Here is a 14,898-nt window from a genome sequence, read left to right on the forward strand (position 1 = left end):
AAAGATTGGCATGTATGTGCTTTGAAACTGGGAATTTAAATCCAGATTTCTAAGAGCGTAGTTACAAAAAAGAATAAAACCCTCCAAATTTCTAAAAAGCTTTTAAAAAAATTAACTGATGTGCATTTGGTATGCCCACATTACAGCATGCTGGTGTGTTTCTGTGTGAGAAAAGCAAGATTAAAAACATAAGACCAGGTCAGTTCATGACTGTGGTATTAATATACCAATTTTTCCCTGATCTCATGCTTATGAACTATCTAATCCTCAAAAGCACCTGTATGTTAATCTTGCCAACATGCTCTAAAACCTGTATTAAAACCACCACCAAAGTGCCAGGTTTTCAAAAAAAAAAAAAAAAGGGAGGGGGAGAGAGAAAGCAAGAACTTTCTGTCCTCACACTGTCCACGATCCTTTGCTCAGGAGATGTTTCTGCTCAAATGCTTCATGTTCAAATAAAATTGCCTACTGGTATAAGCCATTTACTCCAATCAAAGCCAGATGTATATAGGACTGACCAAATTAAAAGGAAGTAACTATATTTATAATTGCAGGCTTTACAAGCACGAGGCTTGTCTCTGTGGTTGAAAAGCTTGGTGCGGTGTTCAGATTTGATTACAGTAAAGCCTTCTATTGCTGTGATTGCTCATGTTGTTATTCAGGCAGATAAACATACATTTACTATTGGCAGACCTGGTAACAACACTCTATGATTAAGGTTGTGTGACATTTCCAATTTTAAGACCTCATATTCAGCAGCTTATAGCTTAACCGCACTTTAAACACTTGGTTGAATTTTCTTGGGAAATTTCAGTACAAAGAGCCAAGCCATTTCTGAAAGTCATGCTGTTTGTCAGGTTTCAAAATGCGAAAGCTATCTTTAAAATATCTTTACCGACCCATACTTATAGGTAGGGACTGAAAATTGTGGAAGAATGTAGCCTGTATTTCAAGGCTGTGGTTTCCACTGCCTCCAAGAAAATTGTCCTGAAGTTGTATATAGCTCTTTCTGCCAGGAGTCTCCTGAGCTGTCAGACTTGGTGAATGCTCTTCCTCCTTCCCCAGCCCCTTTTAAGCATATATAGCATCTCCTCGCGGGGTCCCTGGATACACAGTGTCCTCCCTTTAACCTCTGACAACGCTGGGCAGACGCTGCTGCCGCGGGACTTGATTCAGACCTGTGGGAACAGACGAGCGCAAGCAGAGGTTCACGTCATGGTTGCTTTCTGCTGGCCCAGAGACCAGATTTTGAAAGCAGAGAGGCTCCTCTGTACTCTCAGTGATGTCTTGGAGCACCTGAGCTGCCTATGCTCCCTGCTGCAGACTGAGGTTCCTGTTTTGTCCTCCTGTTCAATATGCTGAGAGGTCGGACAGAAAGAATCATAGAAGCATAGAAGAGGTGGAAGGAATCCACAAGGATCATCGCGTCCAACTCCCGTCCCTGCATAGGACAACCCCAAAGTTCACACAGCCAGCATGGGTCAACCAGTCCTACGTTGACTCTTCTTTTGGGGCAAAACCTTTGCCATTGGTCCTGAGCTCTGTGCAGCCCATACACAGTGTTGTTCCTGTGCCAGGCACTTTGAAATTCCTGTGAATTTACCCATAGGAACCCTGGCAGCAGCAACGTGGACACACTCCTAGTGCGTACAAAGCATCGCTTCAGCAATTCCCCAAACGGAGCTGTAATATTACCCTGTTCCCACAACCATGGGATGAAGTGGAAGGTAATGAGAGGAAGCTTCTTATTAATGGTGAACAGGGCAGTAGGCATTTCTATTGAAAGGAAGATCCCGCAACAGGAATACTATTATCGAGGTTTGAGTTTTAGATGATCAATTTATGCAAATTATATGTAAATTTGACAAGACCCTTTTGATTTCTGGCCTGTAGCCAGCAGCTCTTTCATGTTATAATGTGGGATAACCTTTGCTTGACTGTTTACTTTTAAAAGTTAGCTATAAATCTGAGCTTTCTTTTCCTCTCAATTTCCTTGTACAGCACAGTAGGGTTTTTGTAAGATGTTAACAGTATATGAAATCTGCTTTGTAAAATTCAAATTAGAGGATTTATTTCTTGGAACAAATCCTATCATTATGCCAAATTCTCTTTGTTTAGGAAAAGAGCACTATTCTCCAGAAACTTTAACAGGAGGATAATATCACAGAAAATATTAGTCAGGAGATCCTGATGCTCCTGAGTGCCCTCAGACTGGGGAAAAGAGCTTTGCGTGGTATATTTTTGAATGCTTTCCCCCACCAAAAAAGAAAAATGTTGCCATTTTCTTTATTAAGATAAAAAATGAAGAGTTATTACTTTTTTTTTTTTTCTATTTTAAATGAAAGTCAGCTGCTAACATATATGTCAGCAAATACAATGGCTGATGATTCTTAAATGCATGCAATTTGTGGGTCCAGAACTAGCATTTGCAATGCTGTTGGGCTCTCTGCTGTATGGAATGTAATTACGTGGCCTTTTCGCATATGGATGACATTAACAACAGCATCTCTTTGCCTGGTGGAAACAAAAATGTCCATGCCTTCTCCTTGTGGGCTGGGCTGCACAACCACTGACGTACAGTCAGGGCCCATTGCGCTGGAGTGATGGCTTTATAACAATCCTTTATTTACATACACTGCTGAGGCAGTGAAAACAGCGAACAGATTTTTTAACGGCAGGCAGCCGAAACATCCCCGCAGGGCACGTGCCCCCTCGCCGAGGCAGGAACGCAGGCAAGTTAAATCAGTTCCATGACTGCTTTCCAGCGGTGAATTATGTTGACGTGAAAATGGTGCGTGCCATTCCAGTAACAAAATGGGTCCAATCTCCAGCACCGCCTGTCTCTCCCCCGCTTCACTGCTCCCCTCCTTTTGAATTGGCATGCACATGGCACTGGGAGAAAAAGAATTACTGTAAAGCGTTTCATTAGAAAGGTTTCAATTTACTCATCACGAGATTGCTGAGCAATATTGTAAACACACTCAAACAAAATCAATAGAAGGAGCTGTTCTCATGCTTCCTAGGATGCTAGCTTGGCAAATGGTTAACCTCATTTATTAAGTATGGAGTGTGAATCAAAGCCATGCTATGTCCATGTACATATTACAGCAGTATTTCCTAGGGATTTAAATAATCTTGTTTAGCAATTCTCACAGTGGCTGCAGCATTCTTCTGCCTCAGAATGATTTTCTTTTGCCCTTGTTGTGCAGCCCTCATTTTCTTTCCTTCCCTTGGTAAATAAAGACACTTAATGACACAGATATGCAGCAACATTTGTCCTCGTGCTGCACATCACATCCTGGCCTGCCAGTGCTGTGCTTCATTCCTCCCAACTGTTCTCCCATTTCCTTCCAGCGACAGCAAAGCCGACAGCATCCCTAACGCATCCTTTGCCGTGGCACGGGAAAAGAGGTGGCTGAATCAAAGCCAAGGATCCAGAGGGGATGCTAGCTGAGACATCGCAGCATCAGAAAATTCACATTGTCAGGGCTTCCTCTATAGGGGCAGGGTTATCCAAATGAGAAACTTCTTCTTTTGCCCAGATCTCACCAGATTTCAGCCTTGAAATCTAAACTGTTCTCTAGTTTAGGAAGTTCCTGAAGTTTAGAAAAAAATTTGTGTGAGAGAGGAGAGTCAGTAAGGAAATACGAGAACTAGGCTTAAAACAATGTAAAACAGAAATAACAGTTGCGTGTGCAAGGGAACTGTATGGACACATTAAAGTAGAAAGCCCTGGACAGTGGTTAAATGCTCCATACGAAAAGACTTCAGTGGGAACTTCCCTAGGGAACCATGGCCAAAACCACTGAGAATAAGTGGATGGAAAGCTCTGAACTTGCAGAAGACCTCTCTGTTGAGCACCCTCCTCTTCAGCCTGTAAAATGTCCTTGCTAGGAGGTAGGGGTGGTAAGATCTTGCCAGCTCACTGAGACAAAGTTTTAGTCTGCCAGAAAAGGTGAGCAGTGCTGCCTGCTCATACAATATGGGGAACTGGACAAGAAACCTGAACACTGCAGAGAGAGAACAGTCCTAGAGGAAATGTCCTACACGTACACCATTTGTTTTTTTCCTGATAAGACACTGATTGTTCTTCTGGTCTGGTAATTTGTGTACTACACTAGTGGGTACTAAGTCACTGGCACCAAATCAAACAAACCACTGTATAACTACTGGATAAGAAACTCCAACACGAGCACAGTTTAAATCAATGCCCTATAAACTCTGGATAATACTACTTAGACCTTGAAGCACTCAGGCCTCTGAGGAAGCTGTAAAATACACTTCTGGGGAGAGGTTTATAATGGCGTGGACTCACTATTTTCCTTGCAGACATGTAATCAAATTACTCACTCACAAAAGGACCAAAGTGTTTGTAGACAGCTCAGTAATTATTTGTGACAGCTTCAGAAACACAGAAAAGCAACAGTGTTGTTGCATCTGTGATGGACGTTTGAAATCGCCACACACCACTTTGTGTACAGCCTCCGATGCTGTAAATGGATCCTGAAAAATTCAGCTGAGCATTACAGTAATTGTGATTCTATTGGTTTCTATAGAAATTGGATTATCCCAACAGCCAATAAATCAATTTCCTCCTGGAACACTAATGCAATGAGAAGGGGCACCATTTCACCGTTATTTATAGAGCAAACAGCTTTTACACAATTTGCAATACCTATCAGAGTTTTATAGAGTTCAGGAGATTTTTCAAGCATGTTGCTGCATTAAACCATCTCTGGCAATAAATTGTAGAGGAAAATGGGGAGGGGGTGGGAGCCCATAAAGCAATTCAAAGCATTTACCACCAGATGGCACGCCGGTACAGGTGCCGCCGTTCTGGCAGGGATGCCTCTCACAGGCATCGGGGTAGAGGACACAGCCAAGCTTTAATTCCGTCAGACCAACCACTTCTGCAAAGCTGCTGCGCTTGTTCTGGAGCGGCAGCTCGTTGTTGTTTAGGACAACTGAATCCAGGCAGCCCTGGAAGCCGCTCAACACCTGCGTTGTTCTCTTGTCGGTCAGGCTGCGGACGTTATCCACCTGCACCTGGGCGCCGAAGTACACGGAGCTATCGGTGCTGAGAGTCTGGAAATAGAGGGGGGCTTTGCGGCGCTCCACGTAGCTGTCGTCCAGGGACAAGCTGGTGAAATTGCGATTCAGCTCCAGGAAGACCGAATGCCAGCTTCCATCGTTAACGGCCCTGCCAGAAATTCCCAGGATTCCCGGGCCACTTCCGCAGTCCAACTGGAACCACAGTTTGCCATCGACAATCTGAGGGAGGAAAACAGAAATCAAAGCACTTCAGGAGCTTGGCTGTCTGGTAATATGCTTGCACAGGGAATGTGGAGACATAGAAAACTTCTAGACAGTCTATACAGTGTTAAAGCTGCTCTCCGACATGACACTATAACAGCAAAAAGCTGCGCCTTTGTCATCAGCAAAAATATAAGGTGATACATATCAGCCTACTTAGAATTTACCCAAAGCCAGGTACCGCAGGCAAACTGAAAATACAGAAAAAATATAAAAATACAGATGTAGACACAGGAGAGGACTGGGATAACAGTATATCTCACTGAAATGGGCGTAGACTCGAGGACCCGTGTCCTGCTCTTGGCTCTGCTGCTAAGCAGTCGTGTCTCTCTGAGCAAGTCCTGCCATCCACCCATGTGCTCTGCATCTGCTCCTGGTCGCTGATGCTACCAAAGGACAGTTCCTCAGGGCCAGCGGCTGTTTGAAAGAGGCTGTGGCAAGGTCAGTGGCCACTGCTTTCAGCTGGGGATGTTAGGTGCTCTGCTCACGCACACATCCTGTGCCTTTCTAACCTTTCGGAGCATCTCAGCAAGGTGTGGATTTGTCCTTAAGTGTCACAAGTTCAGTTCCTCTATGGACAATAGTAAGAATCTGGTTGATCAAAAATCAGTTATTTTCCAAGCATGCTATACTACCTGTTCTGGGTATACCTCGTCGATGACATAGGATGGCTCCTACTTTTCTTCCTTTCCTGGTATTTATGCTGGGTTCATGACTTCAGAGCAATTGTTAGGATTTCTCACTCTCCCTCATGCCTCTCACCCACCTGAAGTCCTCATAAAGGGAAAATCTGTGCCAGCCTGCTAGGGCAGGCAAAGTGCAGAGTGAGGGAATAGGTATGAAGTGCTGCTCCCCCAATTAGCAGTTTACTCAAAGATTTTAGGTTACTTTAACAGATGGCAGATAAGTTTAAAATGGCTGACAAGGCTGGAAATAATTTCTTATGACACATTAGTTGGATTCGAGCTCTCTGAAAGCTCTTGCAGTTATTTTACCTTTATGTCATGCTCTAGGAAGTATTTATTTCTGCAAACCCCATCTCAAGACAGTTCTGTCCCATTATTTATCCCCCTGAAAAGTTCAAGTGCTGTGTCCTTTTTCATCCTTCCCTGCAGCACACATTGTACTCTCACTGGTCTATCTGTAACACAAACCTATTGCTCTCCTCCAGTAAAGCAGAGTTGCCATAGCTGTCAATGCAAGACCCCTCCAGAGCTTTGGTGGCCTGCTAAACTGGCATGAGTAATGCAGATGTGAACATGCTGCATTGTGTCCATCTGTCTTTGGCCATTTTTGGCCGTTTTTGGCATGAACAGTCATTTAAAACTGTGTTAGCTAGAGACATCCCTTGGCATGTGTCTGAACTGGTGCTCAAACTCTTCTCTGTCAGGCTCTCTGATGTGGCTTGAAGGTAAATGGGATACTGTTAATCTACAGGAGCAGACTGTGCTGTTGTGTCATTATCAGCATTTTACTGTCCCTGGAGGTTCACAAAACTACCTGGAGGAAAGCTAAGGGTAAAATATTGAGTTCTGATGATCTCGGGACTTCCTTCTCCTTTCCAGACGTCAGTCTCTTGACCAACTGAATTAGAACTGGGCTGTAACCTCAAGCCAAGTCACACTGGGCAGTCGGGGTGTAAACTACACCACTTCAGCACTCTGCAATTGTTTGGAGGGAGACACACAGAGATGCTAAGCATGTGACAAGCTCCCTGTAAATGCCAGCTACCTACTTACTCCGCGTGGCATGAGAGGTGTTAAAGGAATACACATGTAAAAAGAGCTAGAAGAACAAGAATTAGCCCCTGCTATGGGCAGCTACCTGTTTTGAAGTTTTTGATCCATAGGATGTGATGAAACTAAGTGAGATCTATGATTTAATACAACATGCTTGAGGGATGGATGTTGCCTGATACTCTTACAGCTCAATCAAAAAAGCCTAATGGATGTATAGAAAAATATGTCTGGATCATTTTTCATTTAATTTTTTTTCTTACAGGACTCAGAACTCAGCTGTAAACTATTTCTGTAGATTGAAATTGGGCCTAAAGCATTTGCTCAGGAGGAATCTCAGTAAACAAGATGCCCTGATAAACTGAGCTGGTTTCTCTCCAGAGATGGAGCAGTAGTTCCTTTTCTCCCTGCACAACAAAATAGTCCACAAACCTTGAAGGCGCTGCTCAGAAAGTGTGGTCTGGCTCAACAAGAATACAAATCAAAAAGAAAAATACGTGCCAACCTATTACATTTTGAAAAACAGCCATAATTGGATAAGCAGTTAACTTACTTCTAATTCAAAAGACTTTTTCCTATGGCAAATATTCTACTGATTGTGTATAATATACATACACCTCCCCTAAGACTACCTATACCCTGAAGGACCTACTGCCTGCATGGCTATTACCCTTACTCACAGAACATGCTTTTCCAATTATCTTTATAAATACACCACCACGTATGAGCACCTGGGATAAATATTACACCATTTCTATATGGGACATGATGATCTAAAAGATTTGCCATTAAAATATGTTTTATACGTCTTTCTCATCCACTTTTATTTTTTTTTACCGGCAGATTATCTGACATACACAGTAAATATATATTGCCTGAAAGACCACGTTTCCTCCCTTTTATTAAAACAGCACAAGTAACCCTCACCTCAGGCTAGAGTGAAAGCTGGAAAGGATGGCCTGATGCTTACAGTACTAGCCTGAGATACGATAGATATCCATGGGAATCCACACTCTGCAACACTCTTCCTCTGGGATCTCAAGCAAGTCATTAGTTTCAGGTCTCCATCAGTGGAAGAGGGATAACGTCATTTCCCCACCTCACACCACTGCGTTATGGATACATACATTAAATACTGTGATATGCCTAGATACCCCTAGCAATGGGATCATAAAAATACGTTCATTCATCAGATGGTCACAGGCCCTGACGTATCAGGGCAGGGAGGATGTATTTGTCCCCTGCTGGCCCCGTGGCCCTAGAAGGAGAAGGAAGAGCAGGAATGTCCTGCAAGGAGCAGGGGCTGCAAAGGTCCTGCCTGCTGAACAGCTGGGCAGCGTGGAGAAGGTTTCTCCACTCGACAGGGCAAAACGATGTCTCCACTTCTAAGCATGTAGAATTCGACCATGGATCTCTGACTCGGGAATTAATCCCTGGCGTTCCCGTGATTCCCTGTAACCGCCGTGGTGTTGGGGACACTGTTCAGGCCCCAAAAGGGGCTCGTTGATTATAGCCTGGACCTTGGTATCAAGAAAAGCTGAACTTCAAGTTAATTTCTTAGTAAATGAGGTACATCCAAGCAAATAGTGTGGAAATCCAACGAATGGCCAATGCTGTTGCCCAGGCTCAGCAGTTATCTGGACAATAATGTCAGTGGGATGACTGGTCTGGTTGAGGGCTGGTAGCATCAGAGTCTCAGTTCAGGACTGAACGTGTGGCACTGCTTTTTCCGCCATCTGTGTGGTGTAAGAGAGCTTGAGTTACTCCAGCTCACAGCAGAGAGATGCAAACTCTGCAGCCCCTTGCTGATGCAGCCTACGATGCCAGCAGACACCTCTGCACCAAGATGAAAGCAGAGATGCTGCTTCACCCTACCCAGGCAAACAATTCCCACCACACTTCCACCTCTCAGAGCTTTCCGGGCTTAGTTACAGTATCTCTCATTATAATTCTAGAACAGAGAGGTTAACGCATCCTTAGGCATGTGTGCTCTTACAGACACAAAATTCCTCACCTGTAGAGAAGTACAAAGAACAGACAAGGTTCCAAAAGCTGATGCAATCTGTTATGTTTCAACAGTTTCATTTGTTGAGCAAAACGGAGCCAAACACATACTGTAAATTATATTAGAATATTAGCCTGGCTAAGGTGTCTGGCTAACATCCATATTTGTGTATCAACACAGGTAATAAAATGATCAAATGGTTCCTCTGAGACCCCCTTAGGCTCACACAGTCCATCTGCAGTCACACGCCACGGATACAGCGTGCTGCCTACTAATCTATCTGGGGAAATATTTCGTTAGCCGAATTAGATTTCAGGTTCGTTTGTGTAAAATGGTATATTTAATTAAAATATTACTCGTTTCAACTCCAGACATAACGGGGATCATATCCAAGCTTCAGTCTTATCCAGCATAAGCCATAAAGCAGTAATGCATTAAAATGTATAATGTAGACTTAACTAAAACACGCGCAGTTTCACATTAACTGCCTGGATGGAAGAACATATGCTTGCTTTTTACCATTTAACAACTATATTTCTGGCATGATGAGAAAAAGTCTTTCTTACTTATTTTTAATCTTTTAAATTTCACAAAACAAGCTGATTTTCTGTGATATTCACTGAAAAAAAATGAAATAAAATATGGAATTCTCTTCTGCAATGGCCTTGTAATGCTTTAAACTATTAAATCTTACTTTAGTCAGATAGATGCTACATAGGAAAAAGGAAATGGTGATCCTGGTTTTGGCACACATAATCTTTTCAAAGGAAAAAAAAAAAGGCCATTGACCTGCATCTCATTTTGCTCCAATTGCCTTAAAAGCCAGAGCACACAACCAAAAAAATGGCCAACCTCTCAAAATCGATGGATGAGTCGCTTTATTTGAAACAGCTGAATAAATAACACCCTTATTATATTGTATCAACACAGTGTAGCTGGTAGGCTTTCAGCAAAGTAGCAGACAAGCAGTTTGCTCTATGGAATTGATTATTCGTTCAAGAAGGACACTGGGTTATGATTATGAAATATTCCTATCCCCGGAGTTATCTCTAATGTATGAGCTCCCAAAATTAAGCTGGTCATTTAAACACTGAAAACCATATTGCAGCATTAATTTTTAAATAGACTGCGATGGTGGAGACTTGCTTCAAAAAAAATCAGTGCCACTATATGCCCCAATAGCGGTCGTGTTTTCTGCTCATTCTCCCATGGGCTCGTACTGTGTGGTGGGTCTAAATTTCTTCCACCTCTGCCAGTGTTTGGAGCTCAGTGTTGGTGCTGGGCCCTCTGGTGCTAATCCGGCAGATACTCAAGTACATGTTTAAAATTAAGGTATGTGAGTATTTCCAATTGCGTTCAAATACAGGAAGTTAAGCAAGCGATTAAGTGCTTTGCTGGAGTGATGCCAGAGTGCTCAGAAGAGGACAGGATCCCATTTTTTATCCTCTATTTGGAAAGCTTCTCCTCATGTTTAATTTAATTGAAAGCAATGCTCAAATGATAACAACTTCACATTTATAGACTTCTAATTAATCTCCTTAATGGCCTCATTTCTGAGCACTTCCTTATCTCACAACATACATACCTGGTTAAAAAAAAATAAAAAATGGCCTTACCTCTGGTTTACAAATCAAAGAAACATATGCTTGGAAAGTCTAAGTGTAACTTGCTTGAAAGCATCTCAGGGATCCCACAAGTACAGTTCATGAATCAGCTGCCAGCCCTGAAGAGACCTGCTAGGGCTACATCCCTTGAGCATAATGCCATTTGCCTGCCATAGAGCACTTCTGTGAGACCTTGGTCTCATGTTCCTCTGCTAAATGACCTTCACAAACAAACCCCTAGCAATTTCTGATCTTTTAAGTTATGCCATTTCTTCGAAAAACATGCTGAATGTAACGCTTTGCTTCTCTTTAAGCTCTATGCTTATGGAAGCCAAGGGCCATACCTAGGAAAAGGACATACCCACTGCAACAGCAGATCCTGCCCTACCTAAAAGCCAAGCATGAGGCTCTGGGATAAATAATCTTAATTTAAAAAGTGAAGAAGTCTTCATATTTGGTAGGAGAAATGTTCTAAGCAGTTGGTTTCTGGAATTAACTGGACAGCAGTCAGGGCATATCCTCTAACCACAGGCATGGGCACAGGGGAAGAACAGCTATTTCAGCACGCATCGTTTTGCCTCTATGGTCATGTAAATGGCCAAATCTTACATCTTGTGCAGATTGGCTCCTGCATGCGGACACACATAATGTTCTTATAACGAACAGCACCCAATGGAGCATTTTCCAAGTGAAGTACCTCTAACAAGCTGCTTTTTTGATTGTTGTTACTGCTGCTATTGTGGAAATTGCTGTTTTTCCCTGTTAGCAAGAAACAGATCAGACTTCATCTTCTCGATTGTCCTGGTTTTGTGAAAAAACAAGTTTCCCTTTTAGTGAATTTCCCTGTCAGCTAAAATCTTCTTACTAACTGCAGTTTTCCTGAAAGTTAGATAGATGTTTTGGTAGACATAGCAATGGAATGCAAGGTCATTGATAATGATGCATCTTGCGAGATGTGCAAGCAGGAGGTGAACTGAAAATTGACCAACTAAAGTATTCCATCCCATTCACATCATACTTCATATAAAAGCGGGGGATCACGAGGATCTCGTCCCTTTTCCTTATGGCCGACATTGGGAGAGGACCTTGCGCGTTGTCCCTGCGAACTGAGGCCTAGTGACAGACTGAATCCAGCTCCGGTTGGCTGCAGAGTCCAGTCCAGGACTTCGGGTGCCGGCCCCACATCTGCCGGAGCAGCTGCCGGGACTGTCAAGATTGGCTTTGTATATTTTGTATTATTTTCTCTATTTTTATTGGTAGCATTAGTAAAATATTTTAACTTTTCCAACTCTCTTCTCTCTGTCCTTCTTTCCCTCCCAATCGCCTTTCCTTAGTGGGAAGGGGGGAGAGGGAGGGGCTGAAGGGGGAAGAGTGGGGAGAGGGGGTTAACAATACATCTGCCATGGTTTTATTGTCACCCCACAATCAAACCGTGACATCAATCTACAACTGAAATGAGAACAACATTCCCCAAATCATGAGCCGACAGAAAACATATAATCAAGAAAAACAACTGTGGAAAAGATAAGTTATTTTAATTACCTTCAGAATTATACACGGATTCGCTCTGGTGTACATTATAATCCCATTGCTTTGCAGGGTTCGCAGACGGAGAGCCAACTTGAATTCCTCTTTCTTGCTATTTTCAGAAACCCGGTATTTAATGTAGCTATTGCCAGCAAAGCTAAGGGAAGTGTGGCCTGAAATAACCATTTTGAAAAGACACATGTTCTTTTAGTGACACCTTAAATAATTCCTCAACTGTCAAGTTAATTAAAGAATTTATAGAAATAATGAGAATGTCTAGGAAGAAAAAACCAAACTAAACTTCGATAGGAAAAAAAGCTGGCACCTACTACTCTGTTTCCCTGAAAATAAGACAGGGTACTATATTAACGAACAACTGTTGTGAAACTTCCTTCTCGGGATGGTGTAGTGTTTTAACTAATAAAGACCGGAATTTTGGTGATCTAAATCATAAGCAGAAGAGCTAATTATAGAGCTTTGCCCATGGCAGGAAAACATCTGGCATAAGAATCTCTAGGAAAAGTCTTGTTTTCTCAGCGCTTGTTTTACTGATCTGGGATTCAACCAAGTCAGTGGGAACTTCCCAATGGAAACTGTATCATGGTCTTCATACAGCCCCAAAGCCAAGTATTTTACAGGCTTATAAACAGATGCACCAAGTGCCAGTGTTGAGGAGGGTTAAGTGGTACATCTTGGAGAAGAGAAGGCTCCAGGGAGACCTTATTGTGGCCTTTCAACACTTAAAAGGGGCCTATAAGAAAGATGGGGACAGATTTTTTAGCAGGGCCTGTTACGACAGGACAAAGGGTAATGGTTTTAACTAAAAGAGGGGAGATTCAGGCCAGACATGAGGAAGAAATTTTTTACAATGAGGGTGGTGAAACACTGGCCCAGGTTGCCCAGAGAGGTGGTGGATGCCCCATCCCTGGAGACATCCCAGGCCAGGCTGGACGGGGCTCTGAGCAACCTGATCTGGGTGAAGATGTCCCTGCTCATGGCAGGGGGTTGGACTAGATGAGCTTTGATGGTCCCTTCCAACCCAAACTACTCTATGATTCTATGATCTTCCGTTGACTTCACTGGTACCTCTACCTACAGAATGAGAATGGCAGCACCTTGTTGTTCAAGTATACCCCCCTTTAGTGCTGTGACATGCACCTGAGCATTCGCCAAGCTTTCCTGGTGGGCACTGGCAGATGAATGGTCTCCGGTTGGCTTCATACCCCACACACTGCATGTCCCCTGGGCACGGCTTCTCCAGACAGGGATCGTTAGATCCCGGGCAGAGTCCTCCTGCAATAAGTTAAAATACTGTCATGGATACACAGTGTAAAGCATGATGTTCAGCATTACAGAGTAATAAAAGACAATTATTGATCTCACACTTCAGTACAAGCAAAGAATGGCTTAACAATAATAACAAAAAAAGGCCCAAAAACCTTCATGGAAGAGACGTCCTTTGGACAAATACGTAGAAAAACGGTTATGATTCTTCTTGAAAGGCTGCCCTAAAACCCATGGCAATGTATTATAAAAACCAACTACTATGAGCAGTAACTGGTTTATAATTCGTGTGGTTACTCTCAGGCCATTCATCTTCTCACAAAGCCTCCTGTGCAGGGATTTAGAGATATGAGAAAACAAATGACTGAAGCTATGCACTCCTTTTGCCCCAGCACACCCAAGAGAAGCTAACTTAAGGAGGTAGAGTTTTCTAGGAGACAAAATAAGAAAAAGCCATTCCTGGGATACGGAGTGACAGCTGGGCTTTTCATCCTCGTACTGCACAGGACATGCTGCCAGCCTGATCGTACGGCACAGGCAAACTTGCTTTGTCCCCGTGTTCCTCCTGACATGTCTGAGATCTCAAATCCTATTGTGTACCTTGCCCAGGCTGCCAAAATCTATCCTCCTTTCTTCTGGTTGTGACTACACAGGTACCATTACATCTGGAACTGCACATGCCCAGAAAAAAAAAAAAAAAAGTGGATTACTTGCTCTAAACACGAAGAACTCAAAGTGAAGAAATTCTGAAAACCAAAAATAAGTTGACTGTATTAGTTGTCATTACTTAATTGAAGAAAGAAGAAGATTAATATTCTAAATAGCCAGCTGCAATTTATAATTATAAATTGGGCAAAATATCTGTGTCCTTTTGTATTTGGGGAAGAACATAATTTGGATAAAATTATTTCAAATGCTAGTGTCAGCTCTTTCCTAAAAATCTTTTATTAGTATGGAATCTAATCTTGCCCAAGAACAGGTGAATACAGAACTGCCACTAACTTCATAAGGGAAGTAATCTGAAGGGACAGAGGAATAGTGAGTTTTAATTTTGCTTCAAATATTTGTGTGATGCAATTACATTAAGGTTCTTCACAACCTCCTAAATTCCTAACACATATCAAGCTGAGCATGTCAAGGGCTTACATTAAAGCCTGTCAGTGTCAAAGGAACTTCTAGTATTCCACGGGGTTTGTCTAAAATTTCTAAAGGTGTCTAAAGGTGTCTAAACAGATCTGTCTACAAATAATGCTGCTTAATATATGAATTCTCAGGACTTCCACAACAGCCTTTTCTTGGGTGCAAGAAGGAACCTGGCAGAAGCAGGGTCAGCTTCTACCTTTGGACATCTGTGTGTGGATGCGATAAAAGTAATCTTTAAGTGGAGGAAAAAAGGGTTTCCTGCCCTTGCTTCTGTTCTGCAGCTAGA

General features: G+C 42.7%; 1 protein-coding gene across 4 annotated transcripts in view; it reads right to left on the reverse strand.

Annotated features, from left to right (window-relative positions):
* FAT3 (FAT atypical cadherin 3) overlaps nucleotides 1–14,898 on the reverse strand; it is a 318,771-nt gene that overhangs the window by 14,891 nt on the left and 288,982 nt on the right. For all 4 annotated transcript variants that reach the window (XM_065640507.1, XM_065640499.1, XM_065640520.1 and 1 more), the window contains 3 exons: nucleotides 13,344–13,478; nucleotides 12,201–12,358; nucleotides 4,803–5,271 (listed from right to left, as the gene is read on the reverse strand). In XM_065640507.1, the coding sequence (XP_065496579.1) occupies nucleotides 4,803–5,271; nucleotides 12,201–12,358; nucleotides 13,344–13,478 (762 nt within the window). The remainder of the gene's footprint in view (nucleotides 1–4,802; nucleotides 5,272–12,200; nucleotides 12,359–13,343; nucleotides 13,479–14,898) is intronic.

Source organism: Caloenas nicobarica, chromosome 1, assembly GCF_036013445.1.
Source record: "Caloenas nicobarica isolate bCalNic1 chromosome 1, bCalNic1.hap1, whole genome shotgun sequence".
NCBI lineage: Eukaryota > Metazoa > Chordata > Aves > Columbiformes > Columbidae > Caloenas > Caloenas nicobarica.